This window comes from Ascaphus truei, chromosome 14, assembly GCF_040206685.1.
Source record: "Ascaphus truei isolate aAscTru1 chromosome 14, aAscTru1.hap1, whole genome shotgun sequence".
Taxonomy (NCBI): Eukaryota; Metazoa; Chordata; class Amphibia; order Anura; family Ascaphidae; genus Ascaphus; species Ascaphus truei.
Genome location: NC_134496.1, coordinates 49,141,539 through 49,167,202, shown reverse-complemented (window position 1 = coordinate 49,167,202; position 25,664 = coordinate 49,141,539). Strand labels below are relative to the sequence as shown.

The 25,664-nt window shown below is 46.1% G+C and overlaps 1 protein-coding gene across 3 annotated transcripts in view; it reads right to left on the bottom strand.

Annotated features, from left to right (window-relative positions):
• Nucleotides 1-9,860: 9,860 nt before the first annotated feature.
• LRRC31 (leucine rich repeat containing 31) overlaps nucleotides 9,861-25,664 on the bottom strand; it is a 21,566-nt gene continuing 5,762 nt past the window's right edge. For all 3 annotated transcript variants that reach the window (XM_075570834.1, XM_075570836.1, XM_075570835.1), the window contains exons 2-10: nucleotides 24,744-24,998; nucleotides 23,781-23,984; nucleotides 22,647-22,814; nucleotides 20,301-20,468; nucleotides 19,069-19,236; nucleotides 16,468-16,635; nucleotides 14,897-15,064; nucleotides 13,081-13,248; nucleotides 9,861-10,324 (exon numbers count right to left, since the gene is read on the bottom strand). In XM_075570834.1, coding sequence (XP_075426949.1) covers nucleotides 10,008-10,324; nucleotides 13,081-13,248; nucleotides 14,897-15,064; nucleotides 16,468-16,635; nucleotides 19,069-19,236; nucleotides 20,301-20,468; nucleotides 22,647-22,814; nucleotides 23,781-23,984; nucleotides 24,744-24,998 — 1,784 coding nt within the window. In that variant the 3' untranslated portion in view covers nucleotides 9,861-10,007. The remainder of the gene's footprint in view (nucleotides 10,325-13,080; nucleotides 13,249-14,896; nucleotides 15,065-16,467; nucleotides 16,636-19,068; nucleotides 19,237-20,300; nucleotides 20,469-22,646; nucleotides 22,815-23,780; nucleotides 23,985-24,743; nucleotides 24,999-25,664) is intronic.

The following is a 25,664-nucleotide window of genomic DNA, read 5'->3' as shown; positions in this document are numbered from 1 at the left end:
CCCTCCAACCTCATACCCATCCCCTGCCACCCTCCCTCCTCTCTCTCTTTCTCCTGTGCCCTTTGGAATGCTCGCTCCCTTTCTAACAAGTTCCTCTCTGTGCATGACTTCTTTCTCTCTCACTCCCTGCTTCTCTTTGCTATAACTGAGACCTGGCTCACTCAGTCTGACTCTGCTCTGGAAGCTGCCCTCTCCTACGTTGGCCTTTCCTTCTCCCACACTCCGCGCCCTGATGGCAGGGGTGGAGGCGTGGGGCTCCTGCTCTCCTCTCTCTGCCGTTACCGAACCCTTTCTATTCCCCCCTCTCTTGCTTTTCCCTCCTTTGAGGCTCACACTGTCCAGATCTTCTCTCCTCTCCCGGTCCATGTGGCGGTCATCTATCGCCCACCTACCTCTACTCATTCCCCTTCTGCCTTTCTCTCTCACTTTGAATCCTGGCTCTCTTTCTTTCTCTCCTCAGACTCCCCTGTTCTTCTCCTTGGGAACTTCAATTGCCACATTGATGACCCCTCTCTCCCTTGGGCGTCCCGCTTTCTTTCTCTAACCTCTTCTTTTGGCCTTCAACAGTGGACTGCAGCCAGCACCCACAAGGATGGCCACTACTTAGACCTGGTTTTCACTAAAAACTTTTCTCTCTCTGATTTCTCCATTTCCCCTTTTCCTCTCTCTGACCATCACCTCATCTCATTCTCTCTATCTCGCTTCCCCCCTTCTCCACCTCCATCTACCCCCCGGTTCTGCAGAAACCTGCGCTCTATTCACTTACCTGACTTTGAGTCCACTTTAAGCTTCACCCTCTCCTCTCAGCTCTGCTACAGACCCTGACAACCTGGTCAGGAACTACATCTCTGCCTTGTCCTCATCTCTTGATCTACATGCCCCGCTTTCTCTCTGCCGCACTCGCCCTTCTAACCCTAGACCCTGGCTAAATTCCCACACGCGCATGCTGCGTTCCTCTGAACGCCTCTGGAGGAAGTCTCACACTCTCGCAGACTTCCTTCACTACAAATTTATGCTATCCTGTTTCAACTCTGCCCTCTCGCAAGCTAAACAAGTCTACATTTCTGCACTAATCAACATGCACAAGTCTAACCCACGCCGACTGTTCTCTGTCTTTGATACTCTACTCAAACCACCCTCAGCTGCCTCTCCTTCCTCCATCTCCGCTCAGGACTTTGCTGACTATTTTAAGGAAAAGGTGGAATCCATACGGCAGAACATCCCCTCTGTTTCTTCCTCCCATCCTACACCTCTTCCTAACTCTCCTCCTGCCTTCCTTGACTCTTTTTCCACTGTCTCAGAGGAGGATGTGTTGCTGTTGATCGCCTCCTCTCCCTCTACCACTTGCCCTCTTGACCCCATTCCCTCCCATCTCCTAAAACCTCTAGCTCCTACTATAATCCCTACGCTCACACACATTTTTAACTCCTCACTCTGCTCTGGAACCTTTCCATCCTCCTTCAAACATGCAACAGTCATACCATTACTCAAAAACAGCAAGCTTGACCCTACCTGTCTTTCTAACTATCGACCTGTCTCCCTCCTGCCTTTTGCCTCTAAACTCCTTGAATGTCTTGTATTCTCTCGCTTGCTCCATTTTCTCAACACCTATTCTCTCCTAGACCCTCTACAATCTGGCTTCCACACTGCTCACTCCACCGAAACAGCCCTCACTAAAATAACTGACGACCTCCATGCTGCCAAAGACAGAGGTCATTACACTCTGCTCATATTACTCGACCTCTCTGCAGCATTTGACACAGTGGACCACCCTCTTCTCCTCCACATTCTCCATACTCTAGGTATTCGGAACAAAGCTCTATCCTGGATCTCATCCTACCTCTCCCATCGTACTTTCAGTGTCTCTTCTGCTAACACCTCCTCCTCCTCTATTGATCTCTCTGTGGGGGTACCCCAGGGCTCTGTCCTGGGACCTCTTCTCTTTTCTCTGTACACACTCTCTCTAGGTAACCTAATAACATCTTTTGGGTTTAAATATCACCTCTATGCCGACGACACACAAATATACTTTTCAACACCTGTCCTTACACCTGCTGTACAAACCAAAGTTTCTGAATGTCTCTCTGCTATATCATCCTGGATGGCCCTCCGCCGCCTTAAACTCAACATGGCTAAAACAGAGCTCCTCATACTTCCTCCCAAACCTGGCCCTACTACCTCCTTCCACATTACTGTTGGAACTACAATCATTCACCCAGTAGCCCAAGCACGCTGCCTAGGGGTCACACTCGACTCCTCTCTCACATTCGCCCCTCACATTCAAAACATTTCTAAAACTTGTCGCTTTTTCCTCCGCAATATAACAAAGATACGCCCTTTCCTCTGTTGCTCGACTGCTAAAACTCTGACTCAGGCCCTCATTCTCTCCCGTCTTGATTACTGTAACCTCCTGCTGTCCGGCCTTCCTGCCTCTCACCTGTCTCCCCTACAATCTATCCTAAACGCTGCTGCCAGAATCACTCTACTCTTTCCTAGATCTGTCTCAGCATCTCCCCTCATGAAAACCCTCTCCTGGCTTCTGATCAAATCCCGCATCTCACACTCCATTCTTCTCCTCACTTTTAAAGCTTTACACTCTTCTGCCCCTCCTTACATCTCAGCCCTAATTTCTCGTTATGCACCATCCAGACTCTTGCGTTCTTCTCAAGGATGTCTTCTTTCTACCCCCTTTGTATCTAAAGCCCTCTCCCGCCTTAAACCTTTCTCACTTTCTGCCCCACACCTCTGGAATGCCCTTCCCCTCAGTACCCGACTAGCACCCTCTCTATCCACCTTTAAGACACACCTTAAGACACACCTGCTTAAAGAAGCATATGAATAGCACTGTGGCTATTCTGAACACATGGCACATAAAGCTTGGCCCCCTGCAGACGCACTTACCAGAACTCCCTCCTACTGTCTCTGTACGTTCTACCTACCTACCAATTAGACTGTAAGCTCCTCGGGGCAGGGACTCCTCTTCCTTAATGTTACTTTAATGCCTAAAGCACTTATTCCCATGATCTGTTATTTATATTATCTGTTATTTATTTGATTACCACATGTATTACTACTGTGAAGCGCTATGTACACTAATGGCGCTTTATAAATAAAGACATACAATACAATACAATACATGATGGTACAGTGGAGCTGCTGGCTCTGACATGCTTCAGATATTCATGGCAAACTTTGGTTCTCTTGAGCCTCACTGTGGACTTCAAAGGCTCTGTAAAGTTGAGTGGCCATTACTGTGACAGTTGAGGAAGTGAGACTTCTTATACTCCTTGTGTTTCAAGTGAATATCTGGAGCATTGTGCGTGGTATATCTGCTTTGCACCAGGGTATATTTTACATGTCTTACAAAAGTAGACTCCTCAGATATCCTCTGGGATACTGTGATAGTTCTATGAAAAGGTCTCTTTCCCTGGTTACTCCGTGTCATTAACTGATCTGTAGGGGTCATTTTTGCATAGCGCCTTTCATAGATTTTTCCCGAAGACCCTCAGACTCCTCTGAATACATCATTAACTGATGTTATTTTATTTATAGCAGGCCAATCCACCCCTCTTAAATGGCTTGAACTTCTTAAAACCCCTGAGACATCTTTATTCGTCATGTAACCCTCACTCTGAGGTTCAGAGTTTAAAGACGGTTGCACCTCTTTTGTTGGACAGGAGGACAGGTTCCTTACGGCATCCTGAACTTTAGCTGGTAACCTTAATGTCTTCTGTATTGTCCTTCTCGTTATATCGAACTTAAGAAGATTCTGAAAAATCTTTGCTAATAAATAAGAGATGCTTCCTCAGGATATTGGCTTGTTCCTTTGCATTCATCGTGGAGCCACAAGTCTTTTTGGTGGTGTTGATGTAAAGCTATTAAGTGATTTTAGGAACTGTGTTGGCAAACCCAACGTGTCTTCCTACTGGAGATTCGATGAAGAAAGTCTCCAGTACTATGATCTCAATACCGCCTCTAGTGGTTTCAATGATACACCGCATTGGAAGAGCCGGAGCGGTCAGCATCGATAATGACTCCCTGGAGACTGGGGGTATCCCGCAGAGAGACATGAGGCACTTGTGCCTAAGGCCTCGGCCATGTTTACCGCATACTGGCGGAGGCGCGCTGAGGTGCGCTCCCGCTCAGCACTGTGCCCCTACAACCGCTATTAGAGCGGCTTTAGTAGGGGCTCGCCTACGCTTCCGCAAGCGCACGGAAGCGTAGGTCTTAGGGAATTTTAAAATTCCCCCGCTTGCTGGCGCGACAGGCCGGTCACATGAGCGGTTCGCCCAATGAGGGCGAACCAGCTCAGTGACGCCACTGGCCCACCCCCGGCCCGCCCCCTGACGGCGCGCCAGGCAAGCCACCGCAAGGCCAGGGAAAGCACCCGCTTTCCTTGAGCCTCAGCTCGCCAGCGGTAAGCATGTCCGAGGCCTTATGTTCTGTTCTAAAAGAATTAAAACATTCTGTTCTACGAAAGGCAAATATATTTCTCTTCTTCCGTGGTTTATTCCGTGGCATGGAAGGTTGTGATACAGTTACTGAAAATAATTTTTTCCCATGAATTCATTACTATTAAAAGCATAAAACCAGGAATATGTGGAAACCGGGGGCACAATATGGGACTGTGGCCAGAAAGACACAATTTTCCATATGTGGCGGCAATGTCCAGTAATTAAAGAACTGTGGTCTGAGATAGTCACGCTCACCAACAACACGCCAGGTCCATCTCTGATGCCCTCTCCATAGGAGGAACTTCTCCATAGATGACCACCAGGACTAATGGCAAGAAGGGAAATGGATAAACCATATGTTTTTCAGCAACAAGGGGCATCATCGCCAAGGCATGGAAGGGCCCGGCCACCTGTCTCCGTGCAGTTAGGAGCAATGTGTCGTGTATCATGAGCCTTGAGAAACATACAGCTTGGAGCAACGACTCTGCTGATGAATTTATGAGAACGTGGGACCCCTGGGACATGAAATGGGAGCACTCATCTTCTGACAGGTCCGCCATGACATTGTAACGTGTGATGAAGCTATATACAGTAACAACCTAGCTGATGGTGTTTGTGATCGTTGAACTCCAGACATGCAATATAGAATGTATGGATGGATGTACATGGCTGGTTATCTCCATATCTAGCCAAGTCTGCAGAACCCATCCCCCCTCCCATCTCCACTATTCTACCCCGTCTCTCACGTAATTTGTATGTATATATATACTGTATATACTGTATATATTTGGATCTATATATTATGTGTTCTGTGATGTTTAAAACCCAATGTTCCCTATTGTTTATTATACCCCATAAAACATTTTTCAAAATAAAAAAAATCAATGGAAAAGAAGGCATAAAACCACTGGTTATTTCTAAATGTCATAAGAACCCCAACCCTCTCTAATAGCGCACCTGAGATCAGATGCATTGTAAGGAACCCCAACCCTCTCTAATAGCGTGTCTGAGATCAGGTGCATTGTAAGGAACCCCAACCCTCTCTAATAGCGCGTCTGAGATCAGACGCATTGTAAGGAACCCCAACCCTCTCTAATAGCGCGTCTGAGATCAGACGCATTGTAAGGAACCCCAACCCTCTCTAATAGCGCGTCTGAGATCAGGTGCATTGTAAGGAACCCCAACCCTCTCTAATAGCGTGTCTGAGATCAGGTGCATTGTAAGGAACCCCAACCCTCTCTAATAGCGCGTCTGAGATCAGACGCATTGTAAGGAACCCCGACCCTCTCTAATAGTGCGTCTGAGATCAGACGCATTGTAAGGAACCCCAACCCTCTCTAATAGCGCGTCTGAGATCAGATGCATTGTAAATTCTTCTGTATTTGGTACCATTTTCAAATGACCTGAACATTACAGCGAACCCTTTAGGGGGGCCCGGGGAACCCCTGTTGAAAAACACTGGTGTAAGGTCTTTACACAGGCCCCATATTTCCCCCATGCGTGTCAGTGTGTGAGTTGGGTAGCGGATGAGTTAGGGAGGCGTTACATGGCGCACAGCGTATAATGAGAAGGTTACAATTCTGTGTCTCCACGTCACGTTTTTGAATAGTTTTTTTCTGTCAACACAAATTGCCCGGTCTGAACGGCAGACACTTCTTGGTCAGTTTGTGTCACACGTAGGAAACTGTTTTCGCATTTAAGGCAAACGGCGGCAGGAAAAGGAGCAGCGCATCAATAAACTCCCCTGGTTACTTTCTTTCCATTTATATCCCCGGTGTGTCTGCAAAGATGCTCAACACACAGGTTCCGCGTCTTGTCGGGAAACGCCTCGTGTTAAAGGTGCAGGCTGCGTTTATATGAACTGACCGCAGTCCAGAAGGGACCAGAGTAACTGCGCTCCGAGGCAGCGGTGAAGTGACGCCTGCTGCATTTGCGCACAATTAAAGCAGCGCTCCTGGCGACACTTTGTGTTTTTATTTTATTTTTTAATATACGTTTGAAGCTGGGGGTCTCCGGAGCTCAAACGCGTGGATTTCAGCTTCCGGGGACCCCCGCTTCCGGAGATACTTACCTCTGTAGGGGGTGCTGGTATTTCCCTGCAGTTTAAAGCTCCCACATCACGTGGGCCAATAAGAAGCCGCAAGGGATGACATCACGGCTTCCTATTGGCCTGCAGGATACGGGGCATTTAAACCGTCAATTTTGTAGCCTCGACTAGCCCTGTCCTGGCTGCTACCAGCACCCCCTTCTGAGGTAAGTATCTCAGGAAACAGGGGGTCAACGGAGCTGAAATTAACACGGTTCAGCTCAGGAGACCCCCTGCCTCAAACCTATTAAACCCCCCCCCCCCAAAAGGAGAGTCGCCAGCAGTGCCTCTTAAGAAACATATTGCTCAGTGAAACTGCAGTTCATCTACCTGACCAACAGAGTGCAGTATTGTACCACAGAATAAACAATACATTTTCTTCTAACTCAGTATGTATGTATGTATGTATGTCTTTATTTATATAGCGCCATTAATGTACATACTGTAGCGCTTCACAGCAGTAATACATGTGACAATCATATAAACAACAAATAATACAAATAACACATGACGGGAAGAAGTGCTTCAGACATAAAAGTAACATTCAGGAAAAGGAGTCCCTGCTCCGAAGAGCTTACAATCTAATTGCTTGGTAGGAAGAACGTACAGAAACAGTAGGAGGGTGTTCTGTTATGTGCGTCTGCAGGGGGCCAGGGTTTATGTATGAGGTGTGAATTATCAGTACTGATAAATGTTTGGAAACGCAGACTCATGGGGGTATGACTTTACCTTGTTACCCTTGGGCTTATCGTTAATTTACTAACTGTATTACAGCTGAATGTTTTACACGGTTATTTATTATATTACATTTAAATGCAACCATGCAGATCTTTCTGTGACGGGTTTCTAGTTTGTGAGCACACTGCTGTCAGAAAAACCCATGTGCTACTGAAGGGGTTACAGTAGTTCCTGATAAATAGGGCAGGGTAATGGGCCAGAGAATAAGGTTTCTACTTTTCCAAATAATGGAGACTTATAACTTTCCTTTAATACGCCTAACAAATGTGCATTATTGATAACACATTACACATAGGAAAATACTGTACATAACTGTATATTGAACATTTTAACCATGTATATAATTGTTTCTAAACTACATTTAACAGAAGTGTACAGAAAACTTTATACCTATATATGGAACTTGTTTTCAACGGTTTTAAATGATATGCAAAACCCTCTGTATATGATGTAATTTATATAATAAATAATTCAAATAGCATAAAAAAGAAATGCTTAAACTCCGAAAGTTACTTGAATGGTTTGTGCTGTGCGGGACCTCACACATGGGCACAGTTTGGTGACGTCCTGCTCCCACCAGCATTGATGTAAGATCACACAAAGTAGTGATCGGTCCTCAAGGGCCAACAACTGGCCAGGTTTTATGGATATCCCTGCTTCAGCACAGGTGGCACAGTAGCTCAGTCGAACCCCCGGAGCTGGACCCCATTAATTTCAGCTCCGGAGACACCCTGCTTCCGGAGAGACTGAGCTCCCTCGGGGGTTCCTGTATCTCAGCAAAGTTGAAAGCTCCCGCGTCACGCGGGCCAATAGGAAGCCGGACCTGATGATGTCACGGCTTCCTATTGGCCGGCAAGATGCGGGAGCATTGACAAGCGGTCATTGCGTGATCCCTTCTAGCTCAGCGTAGAGGCTATGCCCCTCCCCCCAGAGGCTACCCTCCACCCCCGACGGAGGTAAGTAACTCGGGAAGCAGGGGTTTGCAGTGCTGAAATTAATGGGGTTCAGCCCCAGAAGACCCCCCCCCCGCTTCAATCCTAATTTAAAAAAAACCTTGAAGAAATCGAGAAGAAACAGCGCCGGCTTGGATTGCCGCTTTAATAACGGTCACATCCATGATCTGCTCACAGCGCCGCCCCACGCACAGCGGAAATGATGTCATCGTGTGAGTAACAGGCTGGATTAGTTAAATCTGGGTGATTGGTGCCTGGGAATGTTGCCAGACAAAGAGACGCGATGTAAACATGGTGAAAGTGTGACTGTTATCAGGGCCGGTCTTCAAACGGCAACATTATGTCTTAAAGCGTGGTGAGGAAACAACACCCACGTCTCAATGTGCCACGGTAACGGCCACGTGCAGCACTTATCACCTGAGATCTGACGCCAAACGATTGTTCATGGTCCCAAGGTTCAGCAAAGTATCCGGCCGCTCCTCCTTCTCTTACCGTGCACCCCAAAACTGGAACAGTCTGCCGGAGACTCTCACATCCGCCACCGGTCTAAGTTCTTTCAAAACTAAAGCGGTCTCACATTTTAACCTGGTCTGTAACTGTTACATACGCCTACAATATATATTATCTGTAACTGTGCATGCAATGTCTTGTATATAATGTATACCCTGTTTACTTAATGTAAAACATTTTTATGTACTGTATATAGAATTGAAGCAGTTCAGAGTTGAACCCCATTAATTTCAGCTCCGGGGCCCCCCTGCTCCCGGAGATACTTACCTCAGAGGTAGGTGCTGGTAGCCGTTCTGGCTGAGCAAGCTGGGCTTTAACGTTTAAAGCTCTCGTGTCACATGGGCCAATAGGAAGCCGCTCTGCTTCCCATTGGCTCACAGGGTGGGAAATCTTTGAAGAGCTGACATATTGTGAACCCTCGAAGCTGGGGGGAGCAGCTACCGGCCCCGAATTCGGAGGTAAGTATCTCTGGAATCAGGGGGTCCCCGGAGCTGAAATTAACGGGGACCCCCTGATTAAATGCTACATAACAAAAACACTGAACTGTGCTGAACTACAAAATAAATGAACCTGTAATGCCAGCCCCCGATGCTTTGTAACCCCCCATTATCACACCTCAGGGCCTATACACCAACATATATTTTTCACGTGCATTGTATTTATTGCGCTAATGTTCTCACTTGGTACGTAGAGCGCTCACGTCCATGTTTAGAAACATGCCTGGCCCATCGTGTCTCCTCATCTACACCGGCAGCAACCAGATCCCGATCCAGATCCAGCCGTAACTAATCCTCTCATTTCCGCATACTACCAATCAGGGGTGGCCAACTCCAGTCCTCAATGGCCACCAACAGGTCAGGTTTTCAGGATATCCCTACTTCAGCACAGGTGGCTCAACTAGTGGGCCAGTCAAAGACTAAGCTGAAGCAGAGACTGATTGAGCCACCTGTGCTGAAGAAGAGACGGATTTAGTCACCTGTGCTGAAGCAGGGATATCCTGAAAACATGACCTGTTGGTGGCCCTTGAGGACTGGTGTTGGCTACTCCTGCGTTAAAGTTTCTTTCTTTACTGAAATTAAATATATATTTTTGTCAAACACAAATAGAGAATACAGTGTGTTAACCTTTTTTGTCGTCACACTTTATTTGTTGAAATAGATGACTGAATTGGGAAAATGTTATCTATTTGTGCGTTATTTCTTATCTGTTCCGTGCATGTTACGTTGCGGCTGGGTAATGAATTATACAGAAACGTGAAGATAAATGTCAGTTAAAATGAATATTAACCGCGCTCTCCTTATTGATACGATCCAGTCGCTGAGTCTCCGCCTCGGACAGCGCCCAGCGCTGCATTCCTAAGTCCTTGAGTTTCGGGAGTTTTAACATGCTGGATAACAGGTGAATGAACCACGCTCCGCAGTCCCGACTGGAAGAAGGCCGGAGGCTGACATCCAGCTCGGAAATGTTCCTCAGGGCGTATAGCCCTTCAAAGAAAAGGGCCCATCCTTCATCGGGAATCGTGTCATTGTAAGCCAGGTCCAGCTGCTGCAAATGTCCCAAGTGACCGGCCTGGGCGGCGGATGCTAAGGGGACAAAAGGGAAACACATTTGTTTGTGACAGTTGTTAACAAAGGACTAGTTACATAGTTACTAAGGTACATAGTTACATACATCGTTACCAAGGTACATAGTTACATAGTTACTAAGGTACATAGTTACATACATTGTTACTAAGGTACATAGTAACATACATCATTACCAAGGTACATAGTTACATACATCGTTACCAAGGTACATAGTTACATAGTTACTAAGGTACATAGTTACATACATCGTTACTAAGGTACATAGTTACATACATCGTTACTAAGGTACATAGTTACATACATCGTTACTAAGGTACATAGTTACATAGTTACTAAGGTACATAGTTACATACATCGTTACTAAGGTACATAGTTACATACATCGTTACTAAGGTACATATTTACTAAGGTACATAGTTACATAGTTACTAAGGTACACAGTTACATACATCATTACCAAGGTACATAGTTACATAGTTACTAAGGTACATAGTTACATATATAGTTACTAAGGTACATAGTTACTAAGGTACATAGTTACATATATATAGTTACTAAGGTACATAGTTACTAAGGTACATAGTTACTAAGGTACATAGTTACATACATCGTTACTAAGGTACATAGTTACATACATCGTTACTAAGGTACATATTTACTAAGGTACATAGTTACATAGTTACTAAGGTACATAGTTACATACATCATTACCAAGGTACATAGTTACATAGTTACTAAGGTACATAGTTACATATATAGTTACTAAGGTACATAGTTACTAAGGTACATAGTTACATATATATAGTTACTAAGGTACATAGTTACTAAGGTAGATAGTTACATTGTTACTAAGGTACATAATTACACACATAGTTACTTATATAGTTACTACGGTACATAGTAACTAACATAGTTACTAAGGTACATAGTAACTTACATAGTTACTAAGGTACATAGTAACTTACATAGTTACTAAGGTACATAGTTACATACTTATGCAGTTACATAGTTACATAGTTACATAGTAGATGAGGATGTAAAAGACATATGTCCATCAAGTTCAACCCATGCTAAATTTAGACAACAGATAATTTAACCTATATTTGTATTTACCGTTGTTTGCCACAGGAAGGAACCCAAACAGAAAACCCGGTGACACATCATCCAATGATATCTCACACGGGGGACAATACATTTCTTCCTAACGCCAACCAACGGATTACATTACATATAATTGCTATATTCTGTAAATTCAGTACAGTATGTTATGGAAATGTATATTACTGTCTATAACACTTTGAATAAAGCAATCCAAGCAGGTATTTTCTTTTAACATAAGACTGAAGCAGGGGTTCCTGGGGCAGAACCCCACTAATTTCAGCTCGGGGAACCCCTGCTTCCAGAGCTATTTACCTTTGAAGGGGGTGCCGGTATCTCTCTGCTTTTTAAAGCTGCGTGTCATGTGGGCCAATGGGAAGCCGCACCGGATGACATCGCAGCTTCCTATTGGCCTGCAGGGTGCGGGAGTTTTGAAAAGCGGCCATTACATGAACCCTGCTAGCCGAGCACCTCCTTTGGAAGTAGGGAGTCCCCGGAGCTGAAATGAATGGGGTGCAGCTCGGGAGACCCCCCGTTTCAAACCTATGTTTAAAAAAACCCGCTAATAACGTCGCCTCCTTTGTTGCCTCTTTAAAGTACACTTTGATAAGCAGAGCACAGTGCAGGGGTACTCGCTACGCCGCGCAGGTGAGGGGCGCAGGGGGGACCCTGTTACACTTTGATAAGCAGAGCACAGTGCAGGGGTACTCGCTACGCCGCGCAGGTGAGGGGCGCAGGGGGGACCCTGTTACACTTTGATAAGCAGAGCACAGTGCAGGGGTACTCGCTACGCCGCGCAGGTGAGGGGCGCAGGGGGGACCCTGTTACACTTTGATAAGCAGAGCACAGTGCAGGGGTACTCGCTACGCCGCGCAGGTGAGGGGCGCAGGGGGGCCCTGTTACACTTTGATAAGCAGAGCACAGTGCAGGGGTACTCGCTACGCCGCGCAGGTGAGGGGCGCAGGGGGGACCCTGTTACACTTTGATAAGCAGAGCACAGTGCAGGGGTACTCGCTACGCCGCGCAGGTGAGGGGCGCAGGGGGGACCCTGTTACACTTTGATAAGCAGAGCACAGTGCAGGGGTACTCGCTACGCCGCGCAGGTGAGGGGCGCAGGGGGGACCCTGTTACACTTTGATAAGCAGAGCACAGTGCAGGGGTACTCGCTACGCCGCGCAGGTGAGGGGCGCAGGGGGGACCCTGTTACACTTTGATGAGCAGAGCACAGTGCAGGGGTACTCGCTATGCCGCGCAGGTGAGGGGCGCCAGGGGGGACCCTGTTATTCTAATATAGTTATGCTGTGTCATTGAGATGTGGTTACGTTGCACTCTCGGTAGTTACAGGACCAAAGCCCTACATTGTTGGGGCTATTAGCCAATGTGACTGTTAGCCGCCCCGCCCTACCATCCTCCATCCAATTAACCTCTCTAAAGGTGAGCCCATTTACCGGTTAAACCACCCAGACCCAACATTCCTCAGCTAAATTCACCCAATTACATCGGTTTAAAACAGATTCTTCCCTTGTCCACACACACTCAGCATTTTAACCCTTGAGTTGTGGAGAGATTAACATCCCAGCATGTCCCCGAATGTCCCGTCAGTGCTAGGAACCATGCCGGACAATATGGAAGCCAATTAGCAGTTCTGTACGCACCTAAAACCGCCAGGTCCCGGGTCAGCAGGTTGCAGCTGCTCAGCGCCAGACTTTGGAGCGTCGTTGCATTTTTCAGAGTGTCCGAAAGTAGATTCAGATTCCCTCCTACACATTTATTCCAAGACAGGTCCAGGGTTTCCAGGTCCGCGAGATAAACAGAGGCTTCAGCTAAGGATAGAATCAATATTTACTCAGTGTGTGTGTATATATATATAGATAGATAGATAGATAATATATATACACACACACACACAATCCTGAGGAAGGTCCCTTAGTGAAACGAAACATTTGTTATTGTTTATGTTCAATACAAATCTTTTTGATCATCATCTCAGGAGTGCTGAGACTTCCTTCATCGCACCTGGTTTGGGTGAAGTCTCTCTCTCGTCTCCCCCTCTCTCGTCTCTTGTCTCCCCCTCTCTCGTCCCTTGTCTCCCCCTCTCTCGTCTCTCGTCTCCCCCTCTCTCGTCTCTCTTCTAACTTCTCTCGTCTCTCCCCTCTCTCTCGTCCCTTGTCTCCCCCTCTCTCGTCCCTTGTCTCCCCCTCTCTCGTCTCTCGTCTCCCCCTCTCTCGTCTCTCGTCTCCCCCTCTCTCGTCTCTCTTCTAACTTCTCTCGTCTCTCCCCTCTCTCTCGTCTCTTGTCTCGCCTCTCTCTCGTCTCTCGTCTCCCCCTCTCTCGTCTCTCGTCTCCCCTCTCTCTCGTCTCTTGTCTCCCCCTCTCTCGTCCCTTGTCTCCCCCTCTCTCGTCTCTCGTCTCTCGTCTCCCCCTCTCTTGTCTCCCCCTCTCTCGTCCCTTGTCTCCCCCTCTCTCGTCTCTCGTCTCCCCCTCTCTCGTCCCTTGTCTCCCCCTCTCTCGTCCCTTGTCTCCCCCTCTCTCGTCTCTCGTCTCCCCCTCTCTCGTCTCTCTTCTAACTTCTCTCGTCTCTCCCCTCTCTCTCGTCTCTCGTCTTCCCCTCTCTCCCTCCCCTCTCTCTCCCCCCTCTCTCTCCCCCCTCTCTTTCTCCTCTCCTCCCGCCTCTCTCTCCTCTCTCTCTCTCATATCGTTTGTTTTACTCTCCTACAATGTGCCAAAAAGGACCCCCTTTCCGAGCGCTTCCAGTCACTGTGTTCCTACATGTGTAATTACGTGTATGTTCATATTTCAACATTTGCAATAACAGTTACAATGGATAATGGAAATAAAGGCGCGCGTAATATCACACAACAGGGCTCTTATATTAAATATATCCATGGGTCCTGCATAGAGTAATCCCCTCAGTACTTCTGCTGACCGCTGTGTCTGTGAAAGTGTCTCAGTGATGTATACTGACACTGCCCCGCTGCCACAGTCACTCACACCAATGACTGCCACTTACTGCACTTTATCCCTCACCTGCTGCCCCTGTAAATTTATCATCATACCACTTGGACCACAGGTGGGCAACTCCAGTCCCCAAGGACCACCAACATGTATTCAGGATTTCCCTGCTTCAGCACAGGTCAAGACTGAGCCATCGATTGAGCCACCTGTGCTGAAGCAGGGATATCCTGAAAACCTGACCTCTTGGTGGCCCTTAAGGACTGGCTTTGCCCACCCCTGACTTCGATTGTAAGCTCTCCGGGGCAGCGATTTCCTCTCCTATTGTCTGATCTGATTTGTTGCACTTATTGTATTATTATTCCCTGTACTGTGTTGTCTCTCTTTTGAAAAGCGCTGAGTACACTGTGGGCCCTATATAAAGATATACATGCATACATTAAAGGTACTTCAACTAGTAGAACCTCACGTATACAACTATTAACGACAGTATTGTTGGAAAACCCCAAAAAGCCATACCTAGTGCCGCAAAGGACTCTTTGTTTAAGGCGCAGTTGCCGACCATCACAGATTTCAGCTTCGGCAAAAACCGGAGTCTGCTGAAAAGATGCTCAATGGACAGTCCGACCGTCTTATTTGCCGATACATCCAACACTTGAAGATTTGACAGCAGAGGTACTACCTGGGCTTAAAAAAACCCCCCCAAAGATAACATTCACTGTGCAGGTGTTCATCAGACATAACAGGCCATCACCAATTAGATTGTAAGCTCCCCGGGGCAGGGGCTCCTCTTCCGAAATGTTACTTTTATGTCTGAAGCACTTATTCCCATGATCTGTTATTTGTATTATTTGTTATTTATATGATTGTCACGTGTATTACTGCTGTGACGCGCTGTGTACACTAATGGCGCTATATAAATAAAGACGTACGTACATACATCACTGGACTTCCATTTGTGAAAGATTATAATGTGTTCCCGACCTCTCTGGCCGCAAATCGGTCAAAAAGTGGACTGTGTGTGAAGCCAACTCCAGTCCCCAAGGGCCACCAACAGGTCAGGTTTTCAGGATATCCCTGCTTCAGCACAGGTGGTGCAGTCATTGAGTGAGCCACTGATTGAGCCACGTGTGCTGAAGCAGGGACATCCTAAAAACCTGACCTGTTGGTGGCCCCTAGTTACCCGCCCCTGCTTTTAGCTGAAGGGTTTTCATAGCACCTTGATCACTGGGTCACAATGTTTGTGCGGGTGGTTCTTTTATTTTGGGGTCGTACTTTTCTATCATCCTTTTATTGTGATGTATCGAACATTAAGGTGTAAATCTCATACAATTATTTATCTCACGTTAGGTTCGAGTGCCCACAACCAGGGTTTCTTTTTCTCTGTCCAGTGCAGAGGTCAGGAGATCGCTCGCTGACCGGCTGATTTAACAAACAGTGCTCATATTTGGGAGATATTAATCCTACTGTAGAAAATAGAGGACAGGCATGCTGCATATGTACTATATCATAATTAAAGAGGCAATCCAATTAAAAAATATATTCATAGGATTGAAGCAGGGGGTCTCAGGAGGAGAACCCCATTAATTTCATCTCTGGGGACCCCCTGCTTCCGGAGATAACGACCTGCTAATTAGGTGCCGGTTACCGCTCTCTTCGGCTGCCAGGGTTCACAATATGTCCGCTCTTCAGATATTTCCTGGCCTGCCGGCCAATAGGAAGCTGTGATGTCATCGGCGCGGTTTCCTATTGGCCCATGTGACGCGGGCGCCTTAAACCTGAAAGCCTTGTGTGCTGAGCCGGAGCAGCTACCTGCACCTACTTCAGAGGTAAGCATCTCCGGAAGTAGGGGTGTCCACGGAGCTGAAATTAACGGGGTTCAGTTCCGGAGACCCCCTACTTCAATTCTGGATTAATAATAATAAAAAGGTTTTGTTTTTTTTAATTGCTGTCTTGGATTGCTCCTTTAATGTGTCTGAAATAAGTGTGTATAAATAGCGCGGGACGGTGCGCACCGCGGCGACACCCGTTTATATGTGCACATAATACCCGACTCTTTGTCATCATTAAAAATAAACCAATGGTATTACTCAGAGCGGTGATATCCTCCCCCGTGAGGCCGCACTGGTGGACATCCAGGACTTCAAGGTGTTTTAAAGCGGTCAAGAAAACGGCAGCTTTGTGAAACCCTCCTCCAGCGCCGTTATTGCAGGAGACGTCCAGCTTCCTTAAATAAGGCCAGTGCGGGAACGCAGCGCCTGGCAAAACAGGACACAGCATAAGTGTGTGTGTGTGTGTGTGTGTGTGTGTGTGTGTGTGTGTGTGTGTGTGTGTGTGTGTGTGTGTGTGTGTGTGTGTGTGTGTGTGTGTCACTAGCGAGCACATTCCCATATCTTAGGCTAAGGCCCCGGTAACTCAGCTGCGACGCGCGCCCGCGAGATTGGCGGCGCGTGCAGCCGATTACCTGGTCTGCAGGGAGCTGCAGGAAGAGAGACCGGGGGGGGGGGGGGCATGGCGGGGGAGTGACGGGGGCGCGCCCATGACGTCACCCGGCAGGTTCGCCCTCATTGGCTGAACCGCCGGGGGGGCGTGGCCGTATCGCTCTACGCGAGTCCTGCTCTCAATTCTATTGAGCGCAGGAGCAGCTCGCGCCTCAGCGCTGCGGCCCCCCCTCGCAGCGGACCCGGCGCCATTGAGGGGAGGGCTCTCGTGCGTGTGGCGGACGCTGTAGCTGGCAGCGGGGTCAAGCCCTTAGACTGGTCTGCAACACTGCCTTTCCCCATTACCGCTTAGCAAATAGTGCTTCCACTGCAGCAAGGGATTCTGGGTAATAACGTACAAATGGACACACACAGTGTCACCTTTTGCTTTAAATCCATTTTGACACGGGCCCCTCTCAGCACAAGAAAACATTTCAACGTTTCATTACGACGCTATTGTTTTTATTAACCAGATATGGGTAAAACCTTTCACGCACGCTAGCGGATTTTGCTCATTTTTCGACTAAACGTGTGCTAACCGCCTGTGAAGTTTGTTAAGGCAGAAAAACTAAAGGAAAAAAAGAAAACAAAGCTTTTTTTTCGTACTGTGCAAACTTTTAAAAAAAAGGAGTACGAGCTTTTTGCTTTGGCACAGATTTCAGAAAAGATTTGCATATCTATGAAATGAACTGGGACATTTTCACCCAAAAGAGCAGTCGCGACAGCAAAAGTTCGTAGACATTGGGAACTGCAGTGCAGAGTTGGCCAGCTCCAGTCCTCAAGGGCCACGAACAGGTCAGGTTTTCAGGATATCCCTGCTTCAGCACAGGTGGCTCAATCAGTGGCTCAGTCGAAGACTGAGCCACTGATTGAGCCACCTGTGCTGAAGCAGGGATATCCTGAAAACCTGACCTGTTGGGGGTCTCGAGGACTGCAGCTGAACTGTGATATGGTTTTGCAGAACAAGAGAACATTCGGCTTTGCAACAAAGTCCTGAAACTCGCTTGCTGGGAGATGTTATTATGTTATTACGTTATTACGTTATTACGGCACTCTGTCCAACTTGTGTTTCTACCTGCACCGCATGAAAGAAGCCGACTAAAACCATTTCCTAGACTTGATGTAGAACAGTGTGTTAGCCATATAGGTTTATCCCATCTAAGGCCGAGTCCATAGAAGGACAGGCCGCGCTGAGGCGTGCGGACGCTCCGCGCTGAGCCCCTGCATCCTCAATGAGGATGCCTTGAGAAGGGGCTCACGCGAGCATCCGCAGGCGTGCTGAGGCGCTGGAGTTTTCAGCCGCCAGCCAAGCTGCTTTTCAGCGCGCTGTCGGCTGAAAACATCCAATCAGCGCGGAGCTGCGTCAACGTCACGGCGCCGTGACGTCGGTGCGTTGCGGGCGATTGGCCCAGCGACGTCACTGCCCCGCCTTCCTCAGTCCTACCCCGCCTCCGATCGCGCCCGCTGGCTCGCCTGCATGGGCATGAAATCGCGCAGATTTCAGCAGGCGAGCCTCAGCGTCAGCGCGGCTCGGAACTCCTCACCCCTCTATGGCCCCAGCCTAACCCGGCAAGGCGGGAGGCAAATGATTGCAAGAGATGCAAACCGTGACCCATGTTAATGCTTATGGAACGAGTTAGGTAAGTTTTCATAGCCCCCCATGTGGAAACCCCCCCCAAATCGCTGTAAAGGCAGCGAAAAGTATTTTTTAGATATTGTCATTACCCTTTCCAAACAAAATAATGGATGCTACAAACATGGGAATATATACCTTTTTTTTGCTTGGTGTTAGATGAGCTATTCATATCTAAATACAGAAGGCGCGTGCATGCTAATTAATACATTATGCAGCATCTATTTTATTAAGGTCCCATAAAGGATCAAATGGTACTAATAATAGTGATATATTTAATGGGTTCAAATGATGTCATTGATTCCTTTCAAAACAAACAGAACACTATTTATATATGAAGTTTATCCTACCTACCAATTAGACTGTAAGCTCCTCGGAGCAGGGACTCCTCTTCCTTAATGTTACATTTATGTCTGAAGCACTTATTCCCATGACCTGTTATTTATATTATCTGCTATTTATTTGATTACCCCGTGTATTACTACTGTGAAGTGCTATGTACATTAATGGCGCTATATAAATAAAGACATACAATACAATACAAATGGTAGTAAACATCATTATTACTATTTACTGACTTAAACACTGGATGCTGTCCTGCTGTATTCCACACGCGTGTAATTTTAACACACTTAAACGTGTGCACTTTTTCAGTTCAGCTGTAATAATCTTGATAATGCAGCCAATGCCTTTGTTCATAGAAAGATCCAGCACCTCCAGGTTTGGCATCTTACTCACAGCCCGAGCTAAGAGATAAAAAAAAAAGAAGTATTATGTACAGAACAATCCAAAGTATACCCCAAAAAGTATAAATATGGATTTCTGTCGCTTTGTTTGTACATAACCCATGCGGAAGCCAATCTTGCCTTAAATTGCGACACGTGTAAGGTTGTAAAAAGGAAGAAATTCGAACTTCAGCAAAGAAACTCATAAAATCATTCGTTGCCATCTCTTCTATACGGAAATAATGAGGATCTGTATGGGAGACTGAAAAGCAGCGCAATAAATCCACTGCCGGGATAAGAGTTCTGGGTAGGGCGACCATATTTGTCCCAGGAAAAACCGTGACAAATGTTGCGAATGGCGTGCGGCGACTGCGCGATGGGCACTTGCCCACCGCCCGTGCGTATGTGCGATCGGCGCTTGCTGAGCGCGCATGCGCAGCCAGCAAGCGCCAACCGGACATGCGCGTCCAGCAAGCGCAGAGCGCGCATGAGCGGCCCGGGAAGCGTCAATCACGTATGTGCGGCCAGCGCTGATAAAAACCGGGACAGTGGCCAAAAAAGTCGACACTCGGACAATGGCCTAAAAACCGTCACTGGGCCGGCTAAACCGGGACATCTGGTCACCCTAATTCTGGTCCAAACGACCTTTTAAAACGTACATTTCCCCGCTAGATTGCTAGCTCTCCGGATCAGGGGCCTCATTAAGGAAAGGAAACTGTGTTTCCTTTTGCGCTTGTCCCTCCTTATTTGAAATTTGTTCAGTTTTATGTCATTGATGTCACTCTGTACCCCCCCATTGTACCGCGCCGTGGATTATGTTGGCGCTTTACAAATAAAGGATAATAATAGTGACAGACGTCCCCGTGTGTTTATTCCCTGGGAGTTAAGGCTGCTATTTATCAGGCCCATGGGCACACGTCTCACAGCTGTTCCCCTCCAGGGCTCCAAACCATTGGCATCTTTTCTTTTTCTAGAACTGGTCACACTTGGTGAGACCGGGGGTAGGAAACCCCCCAACATGCCCCCACAATCCAGGTTATTAGAATAGTTGGAAGATTAAAAGATGGAGGTGTTATTTCTCTTACCTAAAGCATCCCCGTCTGCCGCGGACAGGTTACACTCGATTAACTTCAGTGTTTTTAACCCGCATTGGTGTGAGAAGTTCTGGGTGAGTTTGGACAGATTGCCTCCCAAGTCACCATTCCAAGATAAGTCCAGGGCGTCCAAATAAGGGGCGAATTGGAGCATTTCCCCTAAGGAAAGAGTGACATGAAATAATGTTGCATTCTGATACAGCTCCATGCGTCTGTTCTCATTCCCCGCTGACCCTGCTGACCCCGCTGACCCTGCTGACCCTGCTGACCCCGCTGACCCTGCTGACAAGCTTGTATTTTTGGCATGTTGGATGTAGCATTGGGCTTCTCTGTTGCTTGTTGTATACATTTGCCACACTCGATAGCTCTCCTTTTTGACACTCATATACATATATATTTTGTGGGGGCTCAGGGGTTCCCAAAAAGGGCTTGCTGGGGTTTTGTGTGTTTTGGTAACCTGCTGACAAGCTTGGCAGTTCTCAGTTCCAACGTGAAATGATTTCTGCAGAGCTTCTTCGTTATGTTATTGTAAATCTTCTAAGAAATGCCCTGGAATTCATAGCAATTACACTGCAGCATTCTCACCTCATTTATTTAGGCCCATGTTTACTAAGCAATGCTAGTCTAGGATAACAATCCAGCACTAACAGACACCCGACAGCCCAATCTTCCGGTATCAGAAGGTTTCTTATGGCCCAGCTCCGTTTACAAACAGTGTGCCATAATGTTCTGTATATTCTGTATATTTATATATATACGCACAAAGGACAGGCGCTGCAAACTGCACAAACGTGCCATTTAATAGCTGTGAAAGCGCACGTGTTTGCAGTTGGGAGGGCCGCCTTTTCCTGGCTCTTTGTATTACTATACTGGACAGTTGACATATATATATAAAATCAAAAACAGTCAATACCGTTCTGTGATTATCGAAATGCTTTTATTTGTGCCATTGTAACATCGCCGGAAGAAGAGATCAGTGTATCTCGAAAACTCACACAAATAAAAGCATTTCGTTAGCCACAGAACGTTATTGGCAAAACGTTGGAGCTAATATGACTTTTTTTTTTACTGTGAAGTGCCTGTCCTCTTTTGCTTTCTGTATTATTCCTCGGGCGGTATGCCAAATATTATTATATTATTTTTTGTTATTTCCCATTGAACAAGTTTCACATAAATAATGGTATAGGATCAGTTTCTAAAGCAAAATCCCTAACCGCCATATTTACTGTTTGTAGGGCTTCTTCATAATTAATTCCTCAAGGCATTCTTCATTTACACTTGTTTACATATAAGGTGGGGAAGAAGAATTATGATGAATGCAGAGATATCCGTGAGCTTCAGCACCACCCAGAAGGTAAATAAATGGCCTGGTTATACGGGATCGGATCCTTCACGCTTCCATTTACTTTGGGTGGAACCATTACAGCCAATCGATGCTGCCAGCTGCGGGCACTCGTTAGGCACTCGTTAGGCACTCGTTAGGCAGTGACATCTGACAAGTGCAATAATCAAGAATATCCTTGATGTCTGTAATGCTGAAAACACATACAGGATTCTGTAACGTGTACTGATGCTCCTGATTCTGCTTTATTACTCCGAGTTTTAACCTCTGGGAGAGATAACTACGTCCCTCAAAAGAGACATTTATAGTAAAAAACATAATGTTGGATTATGAGTTTTTATTATGTTTATCTTTTATTAAAGAAGTTATTATCGCACTATTAATTTTTGGGGCTAATTTCCTTGTTTTTTTCACAGGGTTTTAGGCTGTCCAGTAGGAATTGAGACATTATTTCCGCCAATGATCATTATCACCCAACTGATCGCTAGTAGAGATCTGCATTTTTATTTTTTTTGCTGGATTAGGATCCGCAGCGGATCGGCCGGTTCCGTTGGTCGGCGGATTTCAGCGGATCAATCTCAAAAAGGGCGATTCGCGTTTGGCGGATTTTGTATTTTTATTACCAGTACACCCCGCGGATTTCGGAACCCGTGGACGGATTTGTAGAATCCAAAACCACGGGTTCAGCGATTCTTGTTGAGAATCCGCCAACGGATCCCTGAATCTCCGGATTGTATCCAATGGCGGATTTTGATGGATTAATACTGACCAGATCCACGGGCAGATTTTACACCGCCAAACGGATTTTGGAGGAAAATGTTAGACAACCCGGGAAACTGGTTTAGGTGGATTCGCCCCTCTCTAGGTGTTATAAACTTTGGACACTTTGGCCAGTCATCTACCTAACTGTATTCTCACTCACGCACAGATTGATTATTTAATCTCTTCGTTCTCAAATACATCTGCCAAGGAAGAGCTGGAAGGAGGAGCCGTACCTATAGCGTCGGTATCACCCGCTGTGAGGCTGCAGTTACTTAATGTCAGGGTTTTTAACTTGCTAGCGTGACGGATTTGTAGAGTCAGCATTTGTACAGATCCACCAATCAGGTCATTCCAAGAAAGGTCAATCTCTTCCACGTCTGGGACACAAGGTAGAAGTGCGCCTGAGAACACAGCAGAAGGGCGTATTACATACGGGTGTTCGCACTGTAACACAGAGCAAAGTTATTTACTTGGGCTATGTAAGGGTCAATAGGACTATTTCAATTGCATTATCCCAAGCCCCCGTACTAACTCGGTCAGTTATAACCTGCATTACATCTATCATTCCTTAACCCTAATTTAAAGGTACAATCCTTATATTGTGTAACGTTGTCGGACCTCTAAACTTACCGATTTCCTTTTGATTTCTAGACTTGTGCATCTTTGATGTGTATGGGACAAATTATTAATCATTTTTTTTTTTTTTAAATGAAGGAAAGTGTGCGTGGGTAAAAAATAAAGACGGAGCCACTGATTGAGCCACCTGTGCTGAAGCAGGGATATCCTTAAAACCTGATCTCTTGGTAGTCCTTGAGGACTGGAGTTTGCTACCCCATGCGTTATGTGATTAGACCTGATTATAATGTGGGGGCGGGCGAGGAATGATTAAAATCAGTGAGATATACATGTTCGAAGGGATTAAAATGTAGGCGAGCGCTTTAGAATGAGAGTGAGTGTGAGCGCTTTAGAATGAGAGTGAGTGCGAGCGCTTTAGAATGAGAGTGATTTGGGAGGTATCACGGAATAAGGATAACATTACAGATGTGCATCTTTTCGCTCCCACAATCCCCACTCTAGGATTCTCGGCAACAAGCAACCGTAAGTCAAGGATTCTCCGCTCATGTAACCACAACAGTGCCTAACTATTAACCCCTCTTCTGCCAGAGGGGCGTGCAACACATTGCAAACTAAAGGGTTCGTTTGGAGACGTACACATGTGCAAAATAATATCTGTAGAAGTGATCAGCTTGGGTTCCCAAACCCATGATAATGACATGTGACAGCACATATCAATTGTACGTTGGTATAAAAAGGTACCTGTCAATTATGTTATTCACATGAATGCATCGAACAGCTGTGTTACCTACCAAGTTCCTTCATGTCAGCAGCCGTCAGACCAGAGTTATTCAAGTTTATGTGGTTACTCTCAGCTTTTTTCCCGAAGTTCTGCATGAACTGCTTCATTTTCCACCAACTTCCAGATAGTTCCACCCCAGGGATCTGCACCCCGGGGATCTGCACCCCGGGGACCTGCACCCCGGGGATCTGCACCCCAGGGAGCTGCGTTTCTTCTGTGTAATAAAAATCAACTTTGATATGAAAACTGAATACAGCCAAACAACAGTTCAATTCATCCCCACAGCGTCCCCCAGTCCAAATGTAACTAATGACAGTAATATTTCAAATAGAACAAAACTCGGAAAAGTTTGGGTTAAAAAAAAAATCAGACAAAGAGAATTGTTTGTAACGCTCATTTGCTCCACCTTTTATTTTATGATCTGTCCCGCAAATAAAACAATTCAGACGCCTTCGGGCATCTGTTTCCCAATACATTATTTGCGGAGTTTGCAAAGTGCTCTTTCCAACACACTAGCACTCATTTTTGCCCCTGTTCTTCCAGTATACTTATCTTCTGAGATCAGACTCCAAAAGACTGTTCATGGTCCCAAGGCTCAACAAAGTATCCGGCCGCTCCTCCTTCTCTTACCGTGCACCCCAAAACTGGAACAACCTACCGGAGACTCTCACAGCCAACACCAGTTTAAGTTTTTTCAAAACTAAAGCTGTCTCACATTTTAATCTGGTCTGTAACTGTTACATACGCCCATAACATATATTATCTCTTACTGTGCATGCACGGTCTTGTATATAATGTATACCCTGCTCACTTATGTAACTATGTATTTGTAACCATGTATTATTTGTTATCATAACTCTGTGCCCCGGACATACTTGAAAACGAGCGGTAACTCTCAATGTATTACTTCCTGGTAAAACATTTTTATAAATAAATAAAGTATACCGTAGGTATTAAATAATACTGAATATACCTTTTGTAGGAGTATTAATGCCTGCGTTCTCTGGAGTACGGTCAGTAGGTTTAGCTGTATCTTCAGGATCCCGAGTTTCCGTCTCTTTCTCTGTCTTTGCCCTTTCTCTGGCAAATCCCTTGAAGAAACGATTCCCTTGGACCGTCTCATTTTTCCCCTTGCTGGATTTTTTTCTTTGGATCTGGTTTATAAACATATTAAAGGGGGATCTTTTTTGTCCTCCATCCTCAGTTTCCTCCAGTGAATCTTCCTTGCCTTGAACAGGAAAATCAGTGTTACACTTTGCACTTGAACATTTCATTTATTTATCTACTGATATTATAGTTTTATTTTCATTTTCACACTCCAAGAACCACTAAGAGAGTTTTGTTTTTTCAAGTCAAAGGGATTTATTTGGGAAAGTCTCCTTCTATTCCCTGTTTATACATAACATTTTTCTTTGAAATTACAAATGACAGCATGGCTTCGGTGAAACACGCCTGTAGGCTGCTAGAGAAGCATAATGCTAGCGGATTCCCATAAAAAGATGTTATTGTTTGTAATATAACACTGGAGCAGGCTTGTGAGAGGCTACCATCACTGTGAGTAATATTTAAACACATCTGCACATGACCAAGTCTGAAATCCCGACCACTGCACGCATTGTGAAAACCAATTATATGCATAGCAACAAAATGCCGCAGGTTCTTATACTGCCATGTGAATACACTTACATACACCTGTATTGTCTCCCAACTATACTTCTTAGATTGCAAGCTCTTCTGTCCACACCTTCCACTCTCCATTTAAGTCACCACTGTACTAACAAACAATCTATACCCATGAATTATCTGTGCATGTATCCACGAATGTAAAGTGCTACATACACTGTCAGGGCCATTATATGAAAAGAAAGCAATGCTACAAAGCTATACAATAGTA